General features: G+C 37.4%; 1 protein-coding gene across 1 annotated transcript in view; it reads right to left on the bottom strand.

Annotated features, from left to right (window-relative positions):
- POLN (DNA polymerase nu) overlaps positions 1–15,695 on the bottom strand; it is a 110,098-nt gene that overhangs the window by 79,954 nt on the left and 14,449 nt on the right. Inside the window, exons 7-14 of the mRNA XM_009934767.2 lie at positions 10,123–10,191; positions 8,601–8,661; positions 8,330–8,394; positions 7,385–7,468; positions 6,888–6,977; positions 3,770–3,826; positions 2,949–3,002; positions 2,643–2,708 (exon numbers count right to left, since the gene is read on the bottom strand). Coding sequence (XP_009933069.2) covers positions 2,643–2,708; positions 2,949–3,002; positions 3,770–3,826; positions 6,888–6,977; positions 7,385–7,468; positions 8,330–8,394; positions 8,601–8,661; positions 10,123–10,191 — 546 coding nt within the window. The remainder of the gene's footprint in view (positions 1–2,642; positions 2,709–2,948; positions 3,003–3,769; positions 3,827–6,887; positions 6,978–7,384; positions 7,469–8,329; positions 8,395–8,600; positions 8,662–10,122; positions 10,192–15,695) is intronic.

The following is a 15,695-nucleotide window of genomic DNA, read 5'->3' on the forward strand; positions in this document are numbered from 1 at the left end:
TATAACATCCAATTATATGCAATCTTTGTATCTTGAGTTAGGATTTCTCTCCGTATTATTCTGAAAGAGGCTTGATCATAATTGGCCTTATGCCTTTCCACCTGTGTCATGACTTATTTTTGCTCTAAAAGGTGAGAGGCTGAGTATTTCATTGTAGGTTTGGAGAACATAAACAAGTCTTTATGAATATAATAAATATATTTAATAGGAAAGTTATCTATGAGCATTACAATAAAGGAATATCCTAATGTAGACAAGGCTAATATATTTATGAAAAAATTAATTTAAAATAACATATATAAACAATAAACCTCATTACCTTCCCCTAATAGTCATAAGCAATCCATCATAGAGTGGAAAAAAATAACTAGTCTAAGGATAGGTTACAAAACAATTTGAAGAATTTTAGAGTTTGTATTTGCTTTTAGGTTTCAGATACGCAGGTTCTCATGGAGTAGCAAATAGATGATTACAATGCTATAGCAGGAGACTAAAATATCAAATGTATCCCTGTTTAACAATTATTTTATTATATATCGCTTCATTATTTGTGAAAAATGCATTAATTATGCAGCACACATTGTAGAAGAAGAAACCAAATGAGAAGAAATGGAGTGCACAGTTAAATGAAAATAGATGTACACATGGAGAGCCACTGAAGGTCTACCAAAAAGCCCCTCTAAGTTGCTGCAACACAGAAGGCATAAAAATTCATGTGAATAAGCTTGTCTATCGATAGAAACCCACATTAAGCCAAAAATATACAGCAGTCATACATCAGATGTAGATTGCTCTCAAAGAAGATCACAGAAGAGTTTATCTGAAAAAGAAATCCTGCTCTGTACCTAATGTCTGGTCATTTCCCCTTAAACCTACAAGTAAATCCCTCCTGGACTCCATTTAATGTCTTAAAGGAAAGAGGACACATATATCCATTACCTTTACAAAATAAATGAAAGAGAGAGAATCTGAAGAGTTCCTTCATTTGGAACCCCATCTCCCACAACCACTGCAGCAAATGGGATGTTTTTTCTATTTTAATTCTCACTTTATCTGATTTACAATTATTTTTTGCTTTAATTACTCCTGAAAGCATTTTACAATACAGTTAAAAATAAACTATCTCAGCAAATATTCAGCTAAAATTTGACATAACTTCATAGTAAGATCAGTATATCTTCCATATTAATGATTCAGAAACAGATGGTATAACTTCCATAAACATTTCACACAAAAAGCCACGCCAATGGTTTTCCTTATAAGGAAAAGCCACCCTTAGGCAACCCTGGATGCTAACTTTAGCAGCATTATTTTGCAGAAAAACAACCTCTGAGAAAAGTAGATCTTGTGCCATTTTCAGCATGATGGGCCAAAGGTCACCTTGTGTTGTATGTGGTTGTTCAAGACAGCTGTCTGTTCTGCTCTGACTTGTAAACGCCTGTGCATCACATCAGAATATTTAGCAAACTGTGACCTTCATGATCATCTTTTCCAGTCTCTACCCTCAATTTCCCCCATATGCGTGCATGAGAAGTGGGAGCAGCAGTAACACTCCACCATTCCATTGTTAATTCAAAATCCTAGACATTGGTTTTTTTTGCTCAGCAAAAAGCACAAGCACTTCCTATAAATTGTTCGGTGACAAATTGTATAGAAATATGTACCACGAGAGTAGGAAGATACAAGTGAAACCTGAACTGTGAAGACAGGTAAAAGAAGATTGAGAGATCAGGTCTTTGCTAAGAAAGGCCATGATTAAAACAGAATATTTCCGCAGATACACAGTCACTACTTCTCTGCTGCTATTCTCTCACCTATGCCTTGACTTGAGCCCCTGAAGCAGTCTCCTCCCACACCAGGTCCTGCACACTCATCCACACAGCTGTGGGCCGCAACAGAAGTGGAACACAAAAGGCCTCACCAGTCCCTACAGTCAAAGGTCAGTATGCTTCCTAAGCTCCAAGTAAAATGGTATAATAAAATACATTCAAATATACCCTAAACAAGGCCACCTTAGGAAAAAAAAAAAAAAAAAAGCCACGCCTCTAGCAGTCCAGAAAGTCAAATAAACCACACTGCAGCCACAAGCACGTACATGGAGATCATTATAGACAAAGACAAGAGCGGAAGCACAAAGAGCCCAAGTGTCAGAGCCATATAAGCATCTGGCAAGACTTCCAAAGCAACAGCACAGCCAGCTTAGCCCTTCGCTGCTACCAGGCCTGAAGCCAAATTCCAGGAGAAAAGAGCTCCCTTTTTTCCATAATCCCCAAGGTACCTTCCAGGGCTCACCGATCCTTTACAAGGAGTGGGTCATGAACACCAGAAATTCATTACAAATAAGTATTCAGTGGAAGTCTAGAGGGTGCATGCGTGGCTCACAATTCTACCCCTCTACTTTAAGTAAACTTCAGGTAATATTAAATTCTGATCCACAGACAACAGAATATATTCATAAGAATAAATGTTCTAGAGTAAAACACCCATTTAACAAGCTTTTTCTGTCCACCATTTACATACAATATAGCAACTGCTAGACTTAGATGAAAACGAACACATGTTAAAAATATTACATATTTTATATACGTAATATTAATTTTTAATTCTAATTAAAATGTAAATCTTCTAATAGGCTCACTTACTGGGCGCTTGGCTGAAAGTCTGCCAGTCACAGTTCCTGTCTGATTCCATGTAGAGGAAATAAATCCCTGTAGCCAAGTAAAGTAAAATCCCCCAAAAGAAAAAGATGAAGACATACAACTAAATTTTATTTAATGTAAGTATCAGTAATAAAAACTCACTTCAATCAGGACTACAAAATCAAAAAGAAATACTTTATAATTTTCCATATATAAAAGTTCTTACACTGTGAACACTGCAATCATTTCACATCCTTTTATGATTTATTTGAAATACCATACTTTACAGGCTACTTTTTATATTTCTACCTTTCTCATGCACGTTCGTAGTCCATCCACATACGTTGATTTCATCTTATGAACCTAAATTACATAAAAGTTTAGATAAACGCTTATTTATAAAAGTAAGATATTTTTCAAATTAAAGATCATCATTTCCAAATGCATATTAACTCATTTTGTAGACTTTTTTAAAACAGTTTTATCTTATTAAATAATGGATGTATACTCACTACTAGCTTAACCTATTAGCATAAGTTAGGTAAGTGCTCGGTTACACCCTAAAGCCAGGTCTTTGCAGATAACCAGTAAACGAACTACTGGAATTTATTCTTTTATATCTTATATCCCCAGGTCAATAAACTACACAAAAAAGCCACACACACAACAAGAAAACCAACAGTTTTATTTTTTTTAAATCTTGGAAATTCATCCACTGAAAACCCAAACATTAAGCGTGAGAGCAGACTAACTAGCTCATTTTGGATTTTCAGGAGGCTCGTCACCCAAAAAACTCATAACTAGTTACGTGCTTCACTTTCTGTGGAGCATTTATTCAGAACTCAAATGTTTTGTCCTGAGTGTGCTTTATAGCACCAGACAAATTCAGCAGTGAAGTTTTCCAATTATTTTTGCAACCGTTGTTTGCTAGCTATAACATAGTGCAAAACAGAAGTATAAACATTAAATTATAAACTTTTAAGAATACACTAAACTTCAAAATTTAAATGAATATTTGAATTAACTTACACTAAAGCCAACTTTTAAAAATTTATTTAGCTGTGAATATATTTTCTTTCTTGCTATTTTTTCTTCAGTGCAACTACACTATGTGAAAAATATCAGCTCACCTGCCGGTATTCTAAAATTATCTTAGGCAAAGGATGAAGATCTTGCAACTTACTGAGCTGCAAAATAAAGAATGTGAATTACTGGTATACTTTTCTGTTAAATTATACTATTTTAAAAAATCCTAACAGAATAAGTTTTGGAGGAAGACATTTTCTCACCAGGCTGAATGGACAAAATACTGCTAAAGAATAACGTCCCTCAAGCGATCTCACCCCAGGCCCAAGGAAGCCTTCATTCTTTCCTGCCTTCAGCAGGAGGGCTGGAGATTACCCCTTCCCATTTCATTTCCCTTCCTGTCCCAGACAGGGACAAAAAGACATGCAGACAGAAAAACTTTTCCACAACAACTCTGAAAACATGGGAGCGTGAAGGGGGATGGAGTGTTATTTATGGTCCTTTGTTTATTTTTTGTGCTAGACAGCATCAATGCAAGAGAGAACATTATAAAAGTATACAACATAACACCTATATACACACATACATATTTATACACACACACAAAATCCAACAGGAGAATTTCTCCTGTTCATCACTTAACACAAGTTTCAGAAGACCTTAAAAAAAAAATGAAATTGTCAAATCCAAAAGCAATAAAATAAAGAATATTTCTAATTACTTTGATTGCAAATTGCCATAAAATTTTATTAAGAAAAAGAATGAAACTGTTAAAATAGAGATTGGATATTTGTAAGTACAACAAAAATACCCGGAACTGCAACAGTTCAGGGTGAAAAATAGATGCAACTGTACTACAATGGAGATTTAAAAGCATAATTTTTTTTTTTCTTGCTACCAGGAAGAAACAACATATTAAGATTAATTATCCAGTATTTATCTATTGGAAGGTTTCCACCTACCTTTTTCTAAATAACCAAGTCGCAGCAGTTGTTGGAAAGAGAGTACTGGACTAGATAAAGGCATTGCTCTGATTACTGCAATAAATGTTTCCACAACAAGATGACATGCATTCTGTTTCATTGATCCCTCCCATCTCCCAGGCATCTCTGTCACTGTCCAAGATTATATATTTGCTCTACAAAACATCTTTCTCCTTGGGTAACATATGGGTTTTATGGTCATACTGTTGATAGTACCTCAGAGATCACATCTGCCCAAAAGCTGAATTTCCTTTTTCACACATGAGAAACAAATACTACCTTTCTACCTTCCCAGAGGTGTTCATTCTTAGCAATGAGTTGTGTACTTTAATTTGACTCCCATGTAAACTAGAGCAATACAACTGCAGCACCAAATCAGAAACAGGTGCAGCTACACAGAGGATTCTTCTCTGCCAAGAAAGAATTCCATAACTATTATTATCTTAACAAAATGATCAATTAATGATCTGGACAAGGGGATCCAGTGCACCCTCAGTAAGTTTACAGATGACACCAAGCTGGGTGAGAGTGTCGATCTGCTGGAGGGTAGGAAGACTCTGCTGGATTGATGGGCCGAGGCCAACTGTATGAGTTTCAACAAGGCCAAATGCCAGGTCCTGCACTTGGGTCACAACAACCCCATGCAATGCTACAGGCTTGGGGAGGAGTGGCTGGAAAGCTGCCTGGCGGAAAACGACCTGGGGGTGTTGGTTGACAGCCAGCTGAACATGAGCCAGCAGTGTGCTCAGGTGGCCAAGAAGGCCAACGGCACCCTAGCTTGTATCAGGAATAGTGTGGCCAGCAGGAGTAGGGAGGTGATTGTGCCCCTGTACTCAGCACTGGTGAGGCTGCATCTAAAGCACTGCGTTCAGTTTTGGTCCCCTTACTACAAGAAGGACATTGAGGTGCTGAAGCACATCCAGAAGGGCTACGAAGCTGGTGCAGGGTCTGGAGAACAAGTCCTATTGAGGGGAGTGACTGAGGGAATTGGGATAGTTTAGTCTGGAGAAGAGGAGGCTGAGGGGAGACCTTCTTGCTCTCTACAGCTACCTGAAAGGAGGTTATAACGAGGTGGGTGTTGGTCTCTTTTCCCAAGTAACAAGTGGTAGGATGAGAGGAAAAATTTCTTCACTGAAAGTGTTATCAAGCACTGGAACCAGCTGCCCAGGGAAGTGGTTGAGTAACCATCCCTGGAGGTCTTTGAAAGACCCGTATAGGTGGCATTTAGGGACGTGGTTTAGTGGTGGACTTGGTAGTGTTACATTAATGGCTGGATTCGATCTTAAAGGTCTTTTCCAACTACATGATTCTATGATAAAGAAGGGGCACATACATTTGCCTCGAGTAACCAACAAGTCTGCAGTTTGGTCTTGACTGCATCATTTTTAGACAAATAGTTTTGGCAGGTTTCTGCACTTGTGTTGGGATCACACACAAATGTCTGCACTGCTGAAAATTATCTGTGCCAAAACTAACAGAAGAAAGAACTGGAGAAGGATCATACGTGCAATACTTCTTGCACTGAACCTGAAGATATATTTGATCTCTTGTACATGTGTATCAAAGCATCTAAATTGTTTGGTCACTGTTGCTCCAAGGGAACAACAGTCTATCAAGATCCTCCAGATGTTACTCCAAATGCAACTGTTTTTACTTAAGACAAGCACCTCCACAGAGGGGGAAAAAAAAAGCCTGAGAAAAATTCATGCACACAACAAGTAAAACACTGGATCATATGAAGAAAGTGACAACTCGCAGCTCAGACTACAGGTATCAAGTAATTTCCACAGACCTTTACGTTCCATAAAAAGATTAAAACATGGGTTTAGCTCAAATCTCCTAACAGCACAGAGAAAGTCTGGGTTGCTGTTTCCTTCACCAGCAGATTTTGTATTAATGTTTTTTTCCTTCACCGGTGGCCTCTTTCACCCAACTAGTCAGCCATACTGAGCTACCAAAATCTGACCAGTAAGAACATCTCCCTCCTTTGAGGAAGATGGTCATACATGCATGCTGGTGCTAAAGTTTTTACCTCTGGTGTATAGCTGAAGCTTAGCTTCGGTAGCTAGTTTGTTTTTCCCTATCATGGAGTGCAATTTTCATTTCTGGCATAAGTGAATGAAGAAAAATAAACCAAGATTATTAGGAAAACTTTGGATAAATGTCAGTTTCACTGGAATATAACTTAGAAGCTTTGCTAAATCATGCAGACAGTTTTAAAACCCTCCTGCCATCTCACCACAGCTTCTGAGGTAGACACAAGTTGTTGCATTTCAGTTCTGTGAATTTTCTCACACAGTGCATGCAGTTTTAACTTTTCAAATAGTACCTACAGTAAGAAAAAAAAAAATAAGAGAAATGTTTCACTGTTTCAAGTGCTGAAACAGAAAGGAAAATTATATGGTGCCTGAAATTATGTCTAGAAAACAGAGCATACTTTAGCAAAGAGAACTAACAATCAAATCTTTATTTTTGAGCTATTGAAAAAGTAGTGTTTTTTACTAAAAATCAAATGCATAATTTATGTAAATACATTCAACTACAGATTATCCAGCATTGCCAGATGTATGAAAAACTAATATGTCCTCCATTAAAATAAGAAAATAAGATAATCAATATTGAAGAAAAAGAATTCTGAAGTTGTAAGGACAATTTTATATGCTTTATAATTCTTCTGTATCAATAACACTTTTACAGAACTTACAACTCACATAATAATAGTTGTATAAATGTTACCTCTCTGAGTTGATTACTGCTGGTCAAGAGGAATCGTTCTCCAGCAACTTGATGAGCTTCCTCTTCAAGCTCTTTGAGTCGCAACTATAAATTAGTACATCAGAATTGTTCTGTTTACATTATCATTTTCTTCAATATCTGCTACTTCCTAGGTTGATGAATATATTGGACTTCTATTTAAAAATAAGGTACTGGATAATGCGTAATCATTGCCGACTATCACCATATGATTGAGTAGATTGCTTATATACTCTTTAATATGTATTTCTTCATGATCTGGGAAGGGGATTTACCATTGCAAAAAGTAGCAAAATTTGTAGAAAAATAATTTGGGTTACTGAAGACTATTATAGAGATCCGTGAGGAACAGAGCAGACTATAGAGATCTGTGAGGAACAGAGTTATGCCAATTGTTCCAGTTAAGTTAATAATCTCTCAGATCACTACGATTATCTAGTCAGTCAGATTTCATGCTACAAAATAGGATTCTCTTGTAGCTCTTTTTATCAATGGGGAAATGGCAAACTTGGAACTCTCAGAACGTGTCGGTTGTAAAAAGTGTTTCATTTACAAAGAGAGATAAAAATATCTATCATTTCTCAGGAAGATGGTTACTGATAAAAATATGTTCAGAAAGCATCATTACAATTCCTACTCTACAACACACAACCCAAAAGGATCTGTGCATTTTGCAAAGCAATCTTGGTTCTGGGCAAGGCTAATGAAGCAAATGGCTCTTTTTTGCTTGTGAAATAAACATGGAAATATCCTAAAATTTAAACATCATTACTTATATTTATAATAATAAAAATACTAGAAACCCCAAACTGTCATGTAAAACATGACAAAACAAAAAGTTTCCTCCTCTTTTTAACCAGCTATCCTCAGTAAAAGCAGAAAGATGATACTATACATTTTCCAAAAGAAAAAACAGACAAAAATTACCCCCAGAATCTCTGATGTTTTTTTCAGTTCTTGTTTGTTCACATGTATTTTGTGTGTTTCCATCACTGTAAATAAAATCATATACTGAGAACACTTAGAAATGACAATTTCAATTTTACATGCTTCTTATAGAGTATACAATGGAAACTCAAACTCCCACAGCTGTTATGAGGCTAAGATAACAGTATTCTGAGGTATAACATTTACTGGAGCACGGTCAGCAGCTGTGTGAAAATGGTGAAGATTCATATTTGGAACTGAACTATCATACCTGCCAGAATTTTGATAAGTGGAAGCTCTAATGTGCAAAATAATTTCCACAAACCTTGAACCTGTAAAGCAAGATACAAATAAATTCTTCAGTATCAGCCAATTTTAATCTTAAAACATCCAGTAGTGGCATTATGTGGATCTATTTTCCAGAAAGCACTATTTCCCTTTCTGTATAATTGCTTTTTATATGACAACACTGTTTGAGGAATGAAATACTACTTAGTGTGAATTATAGTATCTAAATACTGTAGTCCGTTATCACTTCATTTGTGGGGAACAGTAATACATCTTGTACAGGAATAGTAATAAAGAAATATACAAATCTCATTTTTCTAAACAGTTTATTTTTAGAACAAGCTCCCTTGTAATAGGACACATAGTTATCCCTTTTTCTTTATTCACTTGAACAATTAAGCAACCATTAAGAATTCATAACTTTGTTTTCATTAGGATGAAAACAAAAGATATTAGACTAATAGGCCCAATTTGGTTACAAAGAACAGGAAATCTGTTTTTTCTCTAACCACAGAAGCAATCAAACAGCAACACTTGTCTGAAAACTCCCCCTGTAGGCTGGCACTCACTGTTTCCGGGCCTTTGGGGTTTCCCTGTTGCCTTCCTTCACAGATTGTTTCACCATACTGCTGGGCCACTTAGATATCCAGATTAATATGGCTCCATCACCTGAAGGTCTAAGCCCTACACTTGCTACCATCAGTTTCAAGGAAAACTCCTGGGATTCTATGATGTACTTTCCACCGGAACCTGAGCATGTCCTTAAATTCTGACACTTTTACAGGTGTATGATTAGACGGGAAAAAAAACACACAACAACCATTAAAAGACTAAAATACTTCTTGAGATGCATTCTGAACCACAATAAGGGCTAAAATGGAACAAAATGGTTCACTTGCAAGGGACCTACAACGACCATCTAGTCCAACTGCCCAAACACTTCAGTGCTGGCCAAAAGTTAGAGCGTATCAAGGGCACTGTCCAAACGCCTGTTCAACACTGACAGGCCTGGGGTATCCACCAACTCTCTATGACCGCTCGTTCCAGGGTTTGACCAGTGTTTGGCTAATACAACCTAGATCAAAAGATATGCTGAGTTTTTGTACCCAAGGAATACATCAAAAAAACCCAGCTACACTCTGGTTTAATGTTGTTAATACTATTTAGACTGCTTCATATAGCTTTAAAATACCAGAAGAAAAGTCACAATATGCTGAATATTTCCCGTTCCTAGAATCTTCATTTATATATTTAACTGTTGCAGGGGAAAATTTTATTCTAAAGATTAACCTCTAGACTAACCATATCCCCACTCTGGAAAAAATGTCAAATTAGATGGGCTACTTCATTTTAAATGTTGACCAGCAGTGTAAACCGGTAAGGATTGAAGCCTTCTATTTCACTTGAGTAGAGATGCTGATTTGAATGAGAGGCACATCACTAACTCTCTAATTCATGGTAACACCTCCGAAGTTATATCCGAGTAACTACTTTTTATGTCTTACCTGTAAGTCATGAGCAAGGTCCATCATTACTTTATAAAGCTTCTCCAAGTTCACACCTAAGTTTTGATACTGATATAAATAAATTAAAACAAAAATCAATAGTTTGAATGCTAAAAAAATATTTTTAAAAGGGATTCAACTAAATCAATATATTTTTCTGTACATCTCCTGCCATATTTAACATTTTAGTAATGTTCTTAGACCTCTGACAAACAATTCATGAACAGAGCAGTAGAGATCATGAATATTCAAGATTTTACCTGTTCTTTTATTTACACTTTGCACAGGCCAAGAATGGAGAAATAGTATCACCACACTGCCTTTGACACTGAAGTCAGAATTCTACTACTACTTATAAGATGATTTTCTCCTATCAGTACTGCTGCTCTTCTATGCCTGAACTATTCACTTCCTTCCCTTCTGTTCCAGAGGTGTTCTGCACAGAGCCATGCCACCTCATTCAGTAGGCTAGAAGAATATTTTGAAATGCATACAGACACTGGGAACCTGATCGTTAGCTCCACGAACATGATTACTAAAAATAAACCTAACGTCAACCTATTAAATTTGTTTATCAGGCTAATACACAAAACGTAAACAATAAAGTGCTGCTTTTCATTACTGAATTCCTGTGAGTAAAGATGGGAATGTGAAAAATGCTGCAGACATAGATTTTCTTTCCTGCAGCCTGTATCTTCAATGATGGCTGAACAATCAGTTATAGAATAAATTTACATCCAAGCCATTAAGTGCAAAAGTACCAGCATTGTCCCATAAAATTCCTGGTCTACAAACTACAGAACCTAGGATAGCATTCCAGAGAACTAAAGTTATGCACTTGCCTGTCCATATACTCTTCCCCCAAGAATCATATACTGGACTGTGTTGGAGGCAGGAAAATAGGTTACATGGAATTAAGTATGATGTTATGATAGTTTTTAGTTTTTTTATGTAAAACAGTGAAATTAAACCAAGGATTATTTGTGCAAACAGAGGCATTTACTCTGTGCTGATAAATACTTCCGAGGACACATCTGACATATTGGGGCAACTTGGCCACAATACTTTGAGAGACATTAAGAACTGTCAGATAGGCTTCAGATCAGAAAAAAAATAATAGTAAGTTTAGAAAATATGACCTACAGAGAAAGAGATTAATCAGGTTTGTTTAGTTTAGAAGAATAAGTTGAAGGAGGAGAATGTAACAGTTTTTATAAAGAGAATCATATATCAATTACATGTATGCTAGGTGTAGAACAATTGGCTTAATGGAACCTGCTGAATCTACAGACTACAAAATCTCTTCATGAAGTTAGAGTAGCATCTCTAAGGCACAGTCCAGGTTTTGATTGCTTCAGAAAGATGTTTAACATTTTCTTGTATATCTCTAGACTGCAGACTTCATTGCTAACAACATAAAAAAAATAAAATTGTCAGTTTTTAACCACATCTCCTCCTGATTTCACCAAATGACTCACAGTTATAGTACTGCAGGATTTGCCAAATAGTACCACTGTATTCACTTTATCCACTGCCTTCATAATAATTTAGAAAACTGCTACTATAGTGCCCTTCAGTCTTTTTGTCTCCATCTTAAATAACCACATTTTTCTCCACATCCTCCTTATAAAGCAGCTGTTCCATCCTGTGACCTTTTAGAAGCCCACTGTGCCTTTCTTGAAATGCAGCCTTCAAGGTGTGGGTGCACCAAGGTTTTCTATGGCAAAAAAAATCATGTCCCTTTTCTTGTTCTCAATACCTTTCCTTATCGTGCCTGTAATTTTTTTTTTGTCTTTTTGGCTGCTGCTACACATTGAACCAACATAAAACTGGCAACAAAGATTCCTAGATCTCTTTGTAAAATGAAACTAACCTGCATGCATTACTTCCAATTTATGCTCATTCAGTTTAGTGACATCCTCGAGAGTTCCGTACCCTGAGCTCAGCATCCGACTATCCAAAAAGGCAGACGTGAGATTCGCTTGACATAAGGCATGATTTTAATAAGGGTAGTTAAGACTTTAAGAAAGATTCTAGTATAGTTCCAGTTTTATGTAGCAAATGGGAAGGAAAAAAAAGAAGAAAAAAATCCCTAAAAGGAAAGACTGACGAGAGAAGCCTGACAGGGAAAACCTGCATTAAACCCCATAAGACTATGGAATTCTGAGCAAGTACAGAAACCCAGAATGCAAGACAGTTATCCCAGATACAGTGAAGAACTGGCTGCAGATTCCTGTCCATGACAGTGTGAAAAACAAAAATAATAAAATCAATAGCAAGTAGAACTGCAGGATGTCTAAGCTTACTATTTTGTTTGACAACATCAGCATAATGTACATCACATGGAGGACTCATCAGAGCAGAAATCAATTCTGAGGCCAATAGAATCCTCACCACTTCAGAAGATGATCTGGTAACACTGATTGTTTCTTCCTCAATAGCCACATTGCTGGAGACTGACCTAGATTTGGCTAGATTCTTGGTGAACAGGGTATTCCAAGACCATTTCTACTAAATTAATACACATAGGCAGGGTTGAAAATAAATTTTAAATCTTCTTCCCAAGTGAATTACATCTTTCTGTCAAGAAGAGTAAAAAAGTTGGGGTTTTGTTTTTTTTTTTTTGGGGGGGGGTGTTTGTTGTGTTTTTTTGGTGGTTTTTTTTTAAGACTATACTGACACAACACCAAATGGCCAGGAAATCAAATGGAGAGCTTCTTCTCAATTCAAAAAGCACTGAGACGGTTCCTTGGGCATCTTGTAAGCAATCTATCTTCAGGTTTATCATTCACCTTATGTGTATTTTAAATTAATTCTAATTATTCTATGGTCACTATTATTTGCATTCCTTAATTGGAGCTGAAGGAACATTAAGAGGGACTCCCATGCTATAAGCTGCAGAATTCTCTGTTTCCTCTACAGACCTGCAGCTGTTCCACAGGTTTCTTACCTTACTGCTCTCATGAAACACCTACAGTTGGGAGAAAAAAAATCTGTTTCAAAATATATTCTGCTTTTTCCACTCAAACTGAGCTAGAAAGCATTTTCCATACCAGAGCAAGCTCTCAGAAACTATGCTACCAAATCTGTCTTCGCTGCCCATTTCACAGTTTCACGGTTTTTGACATATTCAGAATCTTTCCTTTTGGTCCTTCTGCGACAAGAAGGAAAGAAAAGGACATTTCTACTTGTTATCAGATTTACACTCTCCTCTAATATTGCATAGAAAATGAAGGCAATGTTTCCATTTGAATGAAACATCCAGTATTTTGTAAAGAACAAAACTATCGTCCGGAAGAGTATAAGCAATGTGACATCACTCTACTAAACTGGATGTCATTAAGCTACGAATTATGGACTAAAACAGAAAGATCACTACTGAAATCGTTTTCAAGAATATTTTCTTAAGAACAGGCCTGATATCAGAATACTATGGTCCTCCAAGGCATTTAATCTGTCCAGACAGAACAGTAGTTATTTTAATTATTCTTGCCTGCTTTTATTTCAAAGTGGCTGAGGAATCTCCAAAATCCTTCCTAAAGGAGGCTCTATATAGTCTAAACAGGTCTCCAGATAAAGGATTTTTCTAAAATAAAAAAGGATCTTCCTGTCTCTTCAGGGAAGTAAGGACTCTTTCTGAGTTTGCAAAAAGGTATTTCTGGACAACTTTTTCCATTTGAACAGGGTCTCTTGCAGGAATTGCTCCCTGACCTAGATGCCATTATCTCCTCGTCTTCAGGATGACTCTCAAAACCTCCTGGTCTTGTTTCCCGGGAGTGAGGGTAGGCTCAGACTGAACCACCAGTACATCTAAACACTTGATCCTGTGCCCTCACAGTGCAAGAGTCAGCTGTAAATCAACAGGTAAACATAATCCATCCTCCAAACAGTGTATAAAAATCTGCCTTGTGCACAAAACTCACAATATTGGCCTACTGTTTGCAAAACATCTCCATTATTTGAAGAAAAACAGAAGTCTGGAAACAAAGCATTACAACAGATGCAGACTGACAAGAGCAATGTTTCATCCATTATTTGATCCAAACGGAATGCAGAAGGAATCCAAATTACTTGTTGCTGCACAAACACAAATAGAACCAGAACTGACTGAAAATTAGTTTCTATTAGGACAAATTATAACACATTGTTACAGAGGCATGCATTCTGGTACACAGCTGAGGAAGAACCATCATGGGAACTTTACCATATTGGTCCAACTAACTTGTAAGAGAAGGGAAGTGCCGAGTGTAACAGAAGTGTGGGAGACACCTATTAGTCACAAGAAGTTACGTTTCACGCTAAAAACAGAATTACCTGAGTTTGAGGATAGTCTTTGCTGCAGACACATTTTCCTACCACATACCATAAAGGGGCACTAGTGCTGCAGTCATTCAGAACACGCTTCAGCCTGGAGCATAGTTGTTTTTATCTTGAAATGACCATATGACTCTAGATAACAGCAGATAAAACTAAACAGATTCTATGTAAGCTGCCGTCTGTTAGTGGAAACTGTGTCCCAGCAAAGCCTCAGCAGCAGCAGAGTTAAAACGGGGTAACGAATTCCACTGACAGCCCATGCAGATTCCCCATCTGCTCAAGGGCTATTAGTCTATACAACTTCAGCATTGTTTGTGCTGGTCATTTGTGAGTAGACAATAAGGATATCTACTGTACAGGTTTCCCCTCAGCCTACAGCAGATTTGAATGCTGCAAGACTGAGAAACGGTAAGCCCTTGAAGGTAGCATGCAGAGGCCTATCTTCGAAGCTGAAATATCTAGATCCACCGGTGGTCATCCTTGCTTTGTAACAGTCTAGTCCTATCAGTGAGGACTTCTCTCTACTCCAGTCAGATTAATTTAAGCAGGCCCATACTCCAGTGAAAAGTCATCAACATATCTCCAAGAAACCTTGTCCATACCCACCGGTTCTGGAACGAGCAAGCTGTCTGTGAAATACTATGCTTTCAGCAACAGACAGTTTACTTGATCCCATTACAGAGATGGAAGTAGGCCCAATGACAGGCTTCAATTGACACCAAGATTCCTCACCAGCAAACGCAGCAATGGCAAGAGCAGTACGAGGTTTAGCGCCTGTTTCAGCAAAGGTTTCAAGGTACATGGACCATGAGTCGTTTTACTGAGCCTTTTGGCACAGCATCAAATATACAGACCAGCAGCAAGTAGCACATATTCTGTGCTAGAGAGGTGTGTGGGCGAGTAGCAAGCTACAAAATAAAATAGCAGTCATTCCAAGTACTATGCCGGGTGGACAAGAGTAGCACAATACAGAGGCAGGTTAACTGATGTAGTGGGGCACAAGGCATGTTATATCACCTGGCATGGATCCCTCTTGGACTACAGACAACTTAGGAATCTACCAGTAAAGTTAGAGCAAAAAGGCTGAAAAGATAAATCTGGCAAAGAGCTAGGATTCACAGGAAGAACTGTGACTCACTGAGCAAACAGAGAAGCCAAAAAGAAAGTGGGAGAGTACAGGGAACAAATTAATTGCATAAGAAATGGGGGGGAATAATCACAGGATGTTAGAGGGAGGTATTAACTGGGACTTCGGT

This window comes from Opisthocomus hoazin, chromosome 5 (assembly GCF_030867145.1).
Source record: "Opisthocomus hoazin isolate bOpiHoa1 chromosome 5, bOpiHoa1.hap1, whole genome shotgun sequence".
In the NCBI taxonomy this organism is placed as follows: domain Eukaryota; kingdom Metazoa; phylum Chordata; class Aves; order Opisthocomiformes; family Opisthocomidae; genus Opisthocomus; species Opisthocomus hoazin.